Source organism: Xenopus laevis, chromosome 5L (genome assembly GCF_017654675.1).
Source record: "Xenopus laevis strain J_2021 chromosome 5L, Xenopus_laevis_v10.1, whole genome shotgun sequence".
Classification (NCBI taxonomy): domain Eukaryota; kingdom Metazoa; phylum Chordata; class Amphibia; order Anura; family Pipidae; genus Xenopus; species Xenopus laevis.
The window spans coordinates 151,539,421-151,551,959 of NC_054379.1; the positions used below are offsets into that span (position 1 = coordinate 151,539,421).

Here is a 12,539-nt window from a genome sequence, read left to right on the forward strand (position 1 = left end):
ATTAACTTTACCCCCAAAAAAGTTTTAGAATAAGAATAATTAATGTAGACATTACGAAGAAGAATTTAACACATTTTTGCAGTAATTTATAACAAGATGCACAGTCCCTACTGATGCAAAGCAGCCTCCCTGATTAATGCTACCACCATACTTCAGTGAAGGTACCATATTGTTATTTTGAGGTTAGACTTGCTCCACAAATATTGCTTTGAACTTTGGCATAGAACATCTGACTTGCACTTCTGTTTTTTTTTTTAAAAAAAAACATTCATATTGTAACAATGCCTTCTTTTGTGATACCTTCCTATGAAGGTTAGTGTTAAGAAGATCTAGAAATGGTGTATCCATCTTTAGTGAAGTATGGCAGTGGCAGCAGTGGGGGACGGTATTGTTTCTTTTCAGTAGTGATAGGGCATCTTAATAAAATAACAACCAAAGTTGCAAAATATGTAGAGATTTGCGACCAAAGTACCATTACTGTACCTGAAGAACAAGAATGTGAATGTCCTACAATAGCTCAGAAAGCCATGATCTCAAATGAACTGAGAATTTGTTGATTTGTTTGAAAATGGAGGAGCACAATTACTATTTGACTGACCTAAACAACCCAGAACTATTGAGTAAACAGCATTTGCCAATTTTGCATTATTTTAACTAAACTTGAGCATTTTATATGTCCACCTGTCTCCGCTCCATATTTATCAGCCAAGATGCTTCCATTTATTAGCATAAAGAGTTGTGACAGATGGGTAGAGGCTTAATCCTGGGCAAAATGGAAAGAAGTTGTATCAGACTTAGAGGCAGATAAAATAAATCACTAAGCATCTCCAAAATTGCTCTCAAGGAAATGCAGGTGACTAATCAACTGAGTATTAGGGAGAAACTTCAGCTCACACCCAAGACCCCTACAGATGACCTCGTTTTTAAGTGTTTTTTTGTGAAGCACAGAGACAGTAAGAAATAATGCAAAGAGAAGAATAACCATATGAAAGGTTAATTAAAAAGTGTTTGTGTTCTATCTAGGACAGAGAGAATAATTGTATCCATGTAAAATATTCTATTTTGGGCCATCCAGGTGTTTAGATGACCCACTTATTTGTTGCCCCTGGCTCTTCTTTTTTATATTACAATTTAAATGTGGCTCAAGTTATATAGAACAACTAATAAATATCCAAGAGAAGAATTAATGAAAAGTTAGGTAGAAAGATCAGATTGAACAGGCCAAAATGATACATGCTTTGTATATACGGTAAGTCATATAATACGGACATGTTTAAGGTTATTATTTGTAACCAATGCGAAACACTAGAACTAAACACAGCACAGGCCTTTGACATAAATGCCATGTCGGTTTCATGCTGTAAATGCGGATCTGTAGTGGATATTTGTTCTGCCCTCTGTAATTACATTAAAAGGGAAAATATCATTGTATGTACCCTAACAACGTTTTCTTTTTAGACGCATTCAATTTTGCTGTCTTGAGTCGAGGCAGATACATCACAGAGCATCCAGGCTGCTCAGTCTTCTCCCCAGTGACATTCACTGACTGTCGGGTCAATTGGCTTTAACAGGAAGGGGCTCTAATATCAATCTACACATCTACAGCAAACAGCACTGTTGGAAAATAATCAGCGACCGAGCATGGTGTGTGCAGCGTGGGAGGCAAGCTTTGTTCAGAGTATTATTGTGCATAATATTTTTATACAACTATGCCCATCGGGGGAATGGTAGTCTGGTCATTTATAAAGGAATAAAGAGTATGATGAACCAGTTACCATGACCCATTAATATTTTGCTTACAGAGAAATATACAAAGATTGTAAAATGAGTAAATTAAAAGTACAGCTGAACAAAAATGGACACAGGATGTTCTTCTGAATATGCCAAAGAGGGGGAAAGGACGAGTAATGTACTGGCTGAGCAGAAACCTACAGGATCCAAACACATCCTTTGCAGGTCATAAGCGGGTGCAAGTCAGACTTTGTCCTCCACCCACCACGCCTGTAATGTATTCATGTACTTAGGCCTGCTTCACCCTACCCATTTTGTTTACGTCTGGAATGGGCGGGTATTTTCAAATAGCTTGCGACAAAAAGTTTCTGTGCCAGGGCCCTTATGCAGGTGGTTTATCTGTGTTTTGGTAATCTGATTAACTGCCTTTCAAAACCAAGGAGGTTGAAAACATGCTTCATGCTTCAGTTTGCCCGGTTTAGCTCAAGAAATATTTTTTTTTTGATAAATTTGCATTTTTTAATAAATTAAAACAACAGGCAAAAAGTATGTTCTGCACAAGTCCTGCACAGAGGGTGTAGTGCCACTTTAACATAACATTATATATATATATATATATATATATATATAGTCAAATACAAGAGTCCTCTGCACTCAACCCATTATCAATATATTTAAGACAGCGACATTTTGTGCATACTGCTACTAAAAAATGCCTTACCCTATAAACAAAACAGGGATTGTTTGTCCATATATCTATATATCTATATATATATATATCTATATATCTATATATATATATATATATATATATATATATATATATATATATATATATATAATATATGGCTTTGGGCCCATTGCAGAACCGCAAGTTATTCCATCAGAATATTAAAATTATGAACAGAAAAAAGGAGCAGAATGATGCGCTAAAATATACGAATATCCCTAAAACCTAAACATTTCGCATTTTTTAGACCATTACCAGTGGGGAAGAAAATCCAAAAACCTCTAAGGTGGGAATTCACAAAAGTGTCGGTAAAAAAAGTAACCCAGAAGTGGCGGTCGACAAATTTGTAAAATGTCGTATGAACGGCAAATTCACAAAGGCAGATGTTACCATCTCTGAATGTCTCATAAGTCTGACAATTTTCTAAAATGTCGTATATCTTTTCATCGTACAAACGACATTTACCAAGACTTTTTAAACGACAATTTGTCTGACATTTTCATTTTGGAGAGCCTAAAGTGTCTGAAAAATTGTCAGTAAAAAAAATGAGTTTGCGAGTAATTCATAAAAATGGCGGGAAAAGTGGCGCCGAAAAAACCACGCCCACTTTTAACGACACTAATTCAAAAGTGTCGCACATGTCGGAAAATTGGCGGAGAAATGCTCTGTGAATTTGTCGGCTGTTGCTACGACATTTTAAAGAAATTTTTTCGTTCCCGACACTTTTGTGAATTCCCCCCGAAGAGTCTGAACGGTTGAAAATAGGATCAGCCCAGCTTCCATTGACCTCTTGGGGATCTCGACTGCTTCTACTTGGAGAAGTTTTGTATTGAGTTTTTCGTGTTTTTTAAAGTCTTGAATTTTTAGACCTCGTGTTTGAGAAATTAAAAAACAAAACAAAACATTTTTAGAGTAAAATAATATGATTTGTGAGAAAATGTGAAATCTGAATATAAACCAACCCCATCATGTAGACAAAGAAGAAGTTCCCAGTGATTGTTCTAGTCCATGTATTATCATTGACCACCTACTAGAAGTATCAAAACAAAGCTAGGTCTACCTTACATTTTAATGTCGCCCAGCTGCCAAAATGTTATAGGCATGTTGTGATCCATACCCCAGATTTCAGTTTTTTTTTTTTTTCGTTTCAAAAAGTGACATTATAAAGATTGAATATATACAATGATTAATTGTTTTTCAATCTTTTGCTAGATATACATATATATATAGCACAAGCCTTTCAAAGTTTTGTTTTTATTTTAATAATGTGTTGATTATGTGGCTGACTTTGTGAACTCCAATCAATGCAGGCAGTTTAGTTGAAGTGCAGTAAAATGTTTTGTCGAGAAGCCCCTTATTCTCTCTGCGGGAGATACTGTTTTCTAGCCAAGCAATTTGTCAATAGCCTAAAAGTACATACTAATCTCCATTTTAATGAGGGAAAACACGAGACAGACAACAGATAAAGGTGAGCATGAAATGTCAGCTGCCTCCATATAATTCACACAGTGACATTTCGGTGGTGTGTACTTCAAATGCTGGGAACAAGACACTGACGTGGAAAGCATAAAACTTCATGTTATCCAATTACAAGCTAGATTTAATCACTTAAAGGAGAAGGAAAGCTCCAAGACAGTTTATTGCCAACAGATTAGCAATAATAGTGCAAGTTAGAATGCTATATTTATTCTGCAGAATGCTTTACCATACCTGAGTAAACAGCTCTAGACACTGTCTCTGTTTGTTAAGGATAGAAGCTGCCATATAAGCTTGGCGTGACATCACTTCCTGCCCGAGTCTCTCACTGCTCACTAACAGCTCTTAGTTTAGATTACAGCAGGGATGGGAGGAGGGAGGGGGAAAGGAGCAAACTGAGCATGCTCAAGCCCTGCCCTGGAGGTTTATGCTGAAAACAGGAAGTCTGATACAGAAGCCCATGAGTACACAATAGAAGGAAAGAAATGCTGTGTTTTTTTTGACAGAGGACTCAGAGCAGCATTACTTTGAAGGTTAACTGGTGTATTTATATAGACCTTTCTGATAAAGCTTACTTAATTTTAGCCTTTCCTTCTCCTTTAATGTTTCATTTGGCAACTTCAAATCAAGCCAGGTACGGCAAATTACATTTTTAATAAAGTCTCCACTGAAAAATATATGACAGTTAAGGGCAGATCTATCAAAGGTCGAGTTGCGTTTTCCCGAAAAAAATTCAAGTTTTCAGTTAAAAACTTGAATTTTCGGGTTAAAAATAAAGAAACTAAAATTTTTGGGTTTTTGTAAAAAAAAAAAAAAAAAAAAAAAGTCTTATTTTTCAACTTATATCCCAAAGCTGGAAATAGCTGGAATAGCCAGTAACAATCTCATGGAAATACTAAGGGGCAAATTTACTTATGGTCGAATATAGAGGGTTAATTAACCCTCGATATTCGACTGCCAAATTTTAATTATTTGAATAAAATGGAGTCTAGGGGAGACAGCCTGCCGGTAGTTTGGAACTTTCTGGGTAGCAAGTTTCCGGATAAAAGATTCCATATTGGTATATTTAATTACAAAGAAAGAGCTCAGGGTTAATTGCATGGTTATTAATAGTATTTAATTTTACACTCTAGTCTGGTGTAAAACGTAATACACAATTTATCTCAATTTGCCTGTTGGATTCCTACTACTATTACACGGTTGATATTTCATATCTTGTCTCCCATTACCGGAAAAAGTAATTTCTTGTGCTGACATTCCAACTGAATTCACCTTAACCTGGAAGGATGATCCCATGTCATGAGCTCAGGCATCCTCTGAAGGCAAATAGAGCCATGAATGTGTATAATTGCAGTAAAATGACAACATGAAGATAAATGGCCTTATTCAGTTTGCACGGAGGATAATTTGCCGGTGTGCTGTATAAGCAAGGGTACAAATTGCCAGCTCCTGTGTTTTATAATTGAGATTGTACATCAAGGGCAAATATTAGGCACCAAAGGACACTTTTTAGACTTGATATTGTTCAACAGCCTAATAAATAATGAAAAAGCAAAGGATCTGGGTAAAATACCCTCATTATCATTCAGGTTTCTTGTCGGACATCGTCCACTTGGACTAATAAATACTGATTTTCAGCAGAAATGGCCAATATACTGGGGGGAAAGATTAAATGAAATGCCTAAACATAAAGTGACTGATGAAAGATGCTCAGACACAGGGCTGCTAACAAGGGCACGTTTCTCAAGTGCAAGGAAACTTCCAATGATCCAATTCTTATTTGATTAGTGCCTATGAAAATATTTGAGATAAACGTTACATGGAAACAAGAGTAGCCCCTGCAACAGGAATCTTTAATACTCTTAATACAGTGCCTTGAGTGTTCACACGCTTGACCCATTCGCTGACTTATTCTACATTGTTATTTTCCACTCTGATATTTTTATTCTACAGCACCTGTACAGGTATGAGATCCGTTATCGGGAAACCCGTTATCCAGAAAGCTCTGAATTATAATAATTAAAAAAGAATCATTAGCGCCTAATTACTAGGCAGGGCGTTTGAACCAAGAAAGGGGAAGATCGGTGGAAGGGCGGGCTCCGGGTGGAGCACCGTTCTAAGTGGGGTGCCAATATACCTCAGCCTCCTACCAGGGGCATTAGCTATAGCGCTCCAATTTTCGTGAGAGCCGCGCTAGCTCACTATGATGCGATTTAGTCTGAGGTTCGGTTAACAGGGTGACACTGTACCGGTGGGATCTGGGTGAATGAGGGTGACAGGTAGCTTTTCTTATATGGCGGATCAGACAAAAAATCTCCGCTTATACAGCCTTCATACCACCTATGCAGTATAAGAAGGAGGTTAGGCTCAATTCCGGTCGCATTATAGCAGACCCGGTCACGGGGAACTGCTATCTCATTTTCGGGTGTGTGAGGGCCTTGGCTAGAATCCATGACTGGGGTGCATCTAACTAAGAACCTTGCGATACACCTTACAGTTAACCCAGGAGCAATTTGTCTATATTGGGTTCCACAACACGTCACTGCCTATGTTCATTTTAATTAAATGTGCTGGACATCTGCTGATTTTATTAAATCATTAAAAGTTAAGTTTTATCCGCTCAATAGTGCACTGGGATATACATGGTGGGATGGTGCGGTATCATTAGGGGTCGCTCCTCTCTGCTCAATATTTACAATTAGTTTACCTGACCCTGCACACCACCTTTGTTTCTCCGGATGGTTGGTGCTCCTACACACACACACTGTTTGGAAGCAAAACCAGCCTATGGGGTTTATTTAATATTTGCTACTCTGGTAGACTTAAGGTATGAAGAACCAAATTATGGAAGGAACCATTATTTGAAAGACCCCAGGTCACAAGCATTTTGGATAACAGGTCCCATACCCATATATGATTCACCACTAGGAAGACTCGAAAAACTAGAAAATATATTAGGAGTCATTTTAAACTGCAAGTGCAGCTGGGTCTGGCAACAGTTAATTGCACAAAAAATCTCATTCATTAGAGATGCTCATGTCAACATGTTTGCACTTCCACATAGTTGCCATGGCTGCTGCCAGTGTTGCATTGGGGGGCCCGGGCCCACCGGGGCTGCTTTCTCAGGGCCTCCCCTTTGGGTCTCCCGCCCCAGCCACAACCCCCCCCGCACACAAGCACAATTGGTTTTTTTGCTCCGAGAGGGTGGTTGGGGCCAGAGGGGCCCAAGAGAACCAGGGCCCACCAGGTTTTTTCCCAGTGTCCCGCTGGCCCAGTCCAACTCTGGGTGCTGCCGTCTTCCCTCTGCCTCCTGTTCCAAATTTTCGAAGTTTCACCTATTGACTAGAAGAAACCTGGCTGTACCACAAGGACAGTGATCTGCATCAACAGTTGCAGCACAATTTGTCGAAATAAAAGGGTGAATACGTCACTCTGGTGCCAACCACCAGAATTGATGCCAGTCTGGAATCATGAAGGAAATTCTGCATTGTTGGTATCCAACATACTGATTGCAAATTGTAAGTAATTAAGCTCCCATCATGAATAACACAGTGGTAATAGCTCAGCAACAAGATGATGCCAAGAATGGTCCCCTATAAGAGGCAGTGGAACAAGCCTGGAATTCTGAATATTATCAGTTCCCCCTAACCAGCCATGGATCAGTCACAGAATTGGGGCAGCTAAAGTTGAATAGCAACTTCCAACACTGGCAGACCCAACTGAAGGGCTGCAAGGGAGACATTAGTTTGTTTTAATTCATCTAAAAAAGGAAGGTGGTCAATAATAATCTTTTTTCTGTAAAAAGAAAGCGTTAACAATACGCTGAATAAATATATATATAGATGTATATGCAGGGGCGTAACTACAGAGGAAGCAGACCCTGCGGCTGCAGGGGGGCCCAGGAGGTACAGGAGCCCCATGAGGCTCTCATTGATGAGCAATTTGAACATATATTGGTAAAACAGGACAAACACTGGATATGTTGGGGGCCCTAAAATTTATTTGCTGTGGGGCCCAGCAACATCTAGTTACGCCACTGTGTATATGGCTATATATATGCTTACTCTCATTTTATGGTTCTGTGGGGCACTGCTTTTGGCCTCTATAATTAACTTGCGCCCATTACTCTGGCAGTCATACTTAGTGATTAGAGACATAAGAAGTGTTATTTATGTTGCGCATCTAAAATGCAAAAAAAAAAAAAAAAGCCACCCTCTGGCAATCTCATTCATTACTCCATCATTTACATAGGCATAAAAGCACATTATCGTCCTCATTTGAATGCCGCCATGAGCCATGCACTTCAGATTAATTAATAAATACATGGCGGAATCAGAACAAACTCTAGGCTTTTACCGGTAATAAAAAGAATTGGGTCAGTGCTTTGTTAGCTCGGAAACAACAGCCTCATTGAATATTAACTCCTTTTACAAGAAAAAATGGATAATTAGTTAAAAATAATCAAACACATAATAAAGGGGGATAATGTAACCCCACTGTAACAAAGCAAAATACAGGAAGTCCCCAAGGAGTTTCATGATTATATAGAAGACTAAGGCTGGAAGTGTTTTTATTAAACTGAATAACGGGAAGGCCATCTCCCATAGACTTCATTTTATACAAAAAATTACAATTTTAATAACGATTTCCTTTATCTCTGTTTTAATAAAACAGTACCTTGTACCTGATCCAAACTAAGATATAATTAAAGGAATACTGTCATGGGAAAACATGTTTTTTTTAAAGTGCTGCTCCAGCAGAATTTTGCACTGAAATCTATTTTTCAAAAGAGCAAACAGATTTTGTTATATTCAATTTTGAAATCTGACATGGGGCTAGACATATTGTCAGTTTTCCAGCTGCCTCCAGTCATGTGACATGTGCTCTGATAAACTTCAATCATTTTACTGCTGTACTGCAAGTTGGAGTGATATCACCCTACCTCCCCCCTTAGCATCCTAACAACAGAACAATGGGAAAGTAATGAGATAGCAGCTCCCTTACACAAGATAACAGCTCCCTGGAAGATCTAAGAACAGCACTAAATAGTAAAAGCCAAGTCCCACTGAGACTGATTCAGTTACATTAAGTAGGAGAAATAACAGCCTGTCAGAAAGTAATTCCATCCTAAAGTGCAGGCACAAGTCACATGACTGGGGCAGCTTAGAAACTAACAACATGTCTAGCCCCATGTCAGATTTCAAAATTGAATATCAAAAAATCTGTTTGCTCTTTTGAGAAATGGATTTCAGAGCAGAATTCTGCTGGAGTAGCACTATTAACTGATGCGTTTTGGAAAAAAACATGTTTTTCCATGACAGTATCCCTTTAATCCTTATTAGAGGCAAAACAATCCAATTGGGTTTATTTAATGTTTACATGATTTTTAAATAGATTAAAATTAGAAAGATCCCTTATCCAGAAAACTCCAGGTCCCGAGCAATCTGGATAACAGGTCCCATACCTGTATTTTACATTATATGCATAATACAGGTATGGGACCTATATCCAGAATGCTCAGAATCTGTGGTTTTCCGGATAACGTATCTTTCCGTAATTTGGATCTTCATAGCCTCTACTAGAAAATAATGTAAACATTGCTTCCAATAAGGATTAATTATATCTTAGTTGGGATCAAGTATAAGCTACTGTTTTATTATTACAAAGAAAAAGGAAATTTTTTAAAAAATTTGGATTATTTGGATAAAATTGAATCCTTTTTGTAATTCAGAGATTTCCGGATAATGGATACCTGTACAAAGATATCAGAAATCAACTTGGGGTTACATGAAATATAAAAGCACTGGAACATTGGCCTTTATATGGTCATGAAATTCCTTGGTAAATTATAATATCCTTATATTTTACAATAGGGGGGACATTTTTCCCTATGTACATTATAGGATATTCTGCATGGTGGCTCACTAGTTAGCACTACTGTTTTGCACATGTTCTACCTGTGTCTGTTTCCTCCCACATTCAAACCAGATACAAACAGGTTCATTGGTGCCCGGTTAAACTGACCCTAATGTGTGCAAATGTGATTGAGACATAATTAGTGCGTCATAAAAGATAAAATCGATAATGTAAAATTTATGTCATACACAAGGTCTATGATGTTTTAGGAGACTCTGGGGAGCTGAAGATTCGCTTTCGAAGAGACAACATCCCACCTAGAAGGCTTAAGTTGAACAGGCCTGGCATGAAGCAATGGTTTAAGGAAGCAAGATTCAAAATCATTTATTTAATGTGACTTAGTTTATGTCTAGAAATGTTACCACCAGTGTTCTTCACTGTACTTTTGTGTTTTTAAGGTATGTGGACTATAACATTTCTACTACACATAATGCTTTGACCATTGTCCAGAAAGCTCTCTGGTGGTATCATCTGACCAAATTCTCACATTGCACCTCATATTGTTTGGCTGATTTCACACATTCTGTTATGTCTGCTGATAACCTGGAGCTTGGGTGACAGTTCATCTTTAGATGACCAACCCCTTGGATGTTGCTCCCAGTGGCCTCAAAGCAGATGTTTATTTTTTAATTCCAGGCTTGGAGGTAAGTTTTGGTTGCATAAAAACCAGAGTATCCTGTAGGCTGCCAGTCCATATAGGAACTACCAAATAGCCAATCACAGGCCGTACTGGCACCCTTGGAACTTGCATGCTTGTGTTGCTCCCCAACTTTTTTTTTACATTTGAATGTGGATCACAGGTTAAAAAGGTTGGGGATTCCTTAGCCAGACCATGATCCCAATCAGATAATTGGTCAAGAGTCTGAATACTTCTGCAAAAGGCTGTATTCCATAGACACATGTAAAGGGCAAACAAACAAACAGAAAAGAGACAGGAGTGGTGTTTCTGTATGTGTATTTAATTACACAATCTGAGGAGGACCAACACTCCCATGGGGGGAAGCTGTACTAGTTACTGATCTCATTATAAGCAAGAAGTTTGTGCGTTGACCCTGTGTCTGCTTGGGTTTTCCCATACTCCAAAAATCTACCTAACTGGGTCCTGATGAAATTAGCCCTGGTGTAAATGAATAAAATAAGGACCTTAGATTGTAAGCTCCATTGGGACACAAACAGTTCTTATTTACCCTGTTATTAGGCATGAGCATAGGAGTTCTCTTGTGTGTACCAGCTCAGTCTTGTTTAATGAAAATTCTACAACATAGAAAACTTACCCTCTCTCGATACTCAGATGAACCTCTTTTACAATACTCTCCAACACTTTCAAAGGGTCTTTCACAGATTCATTCCCTCTAGAATACAAGAGAACATACAATGAATAAATAAAGTTAAAACAACATATCATTTAATACTATCCTGGCACCACAACTGTCACTGACAACTAGTAATGTGTAGGCCGGGCCACTGGTCTGGCGATTTTGAGACGGCTTCCAGTTCGTGGGTAGGCTCAGGTTGGCCTCTTTATTCTGATCTCCCTGCCTACGACCTTACACTCTAGCAATCTCTAATTATAGGAGCGCGCAGCCCCACCCCCTTTTGTGACATCAGAGATGAGCAGGTCGGATGTGGGTCTATAAATAGAGGTGCCCCACTGATGGGTTTCAGTTGGGAGGGCTTAGGTTAGGGTCGGGTTTTTGCTGACCCACACATCACTGCTGACCATAGCAGACAAGAACTCTAGCTACAATTTAATTGTTACTGTTACATTTAATTCATTATCCTTTTATTCAGGCCTCTCCTATTTGCTTTCCATTCTTTCATTCAAACTACTGCCTGGCTGCTAGGAAAAAATGGACCCTAGCCATCGGATAGCTGCTGAAATTCTAAATGGGCAAGATACTGAACAAAAAACTAAATTGAAAAACAAATAAAAAAAAAAAAGACCAATGCAAATTGTCTCAGAATATCAATGTTGACATCATACTGAAAGTCAAAATTTTTAATCTTAACTACCCCTTTAACTCCAAATAAACAGAGTTTTAATTAGAGGCCTCTGATCCTGTCCAGAAAATATCATGGTACAGGTAGTAGCATTATAGGGCACAAATCTACAATTGTATAAATAACCATACGTTTTCCTTAGAGAGGTAAAGTTTGCCTTTATTGGCATATTATAAGAAAACAAATAATAATAACAATAATAAAAAGACATATTTCCTGTTTATGAAAGTGGATGCTTTGCACATGAAGGAGCTAGAAAATACACTGAAAGGGAACAGTGTGGGATTTCATGCAGACATGATGTGGAATATCATCGATTCTTTCTGGCTGTATGTCACATTTCATTTGCATTATTCTTGCATGAATGGAGCTGGGATTCAACCTCCTGCGCCTAGACAAACGCTATCTTGGCAAATAAGGCAAAAGAAGCGATTCTCAAAACATTATCATGTCAGCTGCCATATCACTTGTACAGCTACATTGCTCGGTGGGAAGAGAAAGCAGAAAAACCCAACTGGGAGTCAATTATTGCTGCCAAGGGCCCTGACATGTTATTGTTTCAGTCATTCTAGGCATATAGGATGTTTTCGGAAAGAATTTGGAAGAGAGTTCTTATGTTGTTCCGGTTTCTGTGTGGCTTTCCTTCCGGTACTCTGGTTTCCTCCCACACTCCAAAAACATACTG

General features: G+C 38.4%; 1 protein-coding gene across 4 annotated transcripts in view; it reads right to left on the minus strand.

Annotated features, from left to right (window-relative positions):
* nbas.L (NBAS subunit of NRZ tethering complex L homeolog) overlaps positions 1-12,539 on the minus strand; it is a 457,628-nt gene that overhangs the window by 110,834 nt on the left and 334,255 nt on the right. For all 4 annotated transcript variants that reach the window (XM_041563562.1, XM_041563561.1, XM_041563560.1 and 1 more), the window contains one exon: positions 11,128-11,205. In XM_041563562.1, the coding sequence (XP_041419496.1) occupies positions 11,128-11,205 (78 nt within the window). The remainder of the gene's footprint in view (positions 1-11,127; positions 11,206-12,539) is intronic.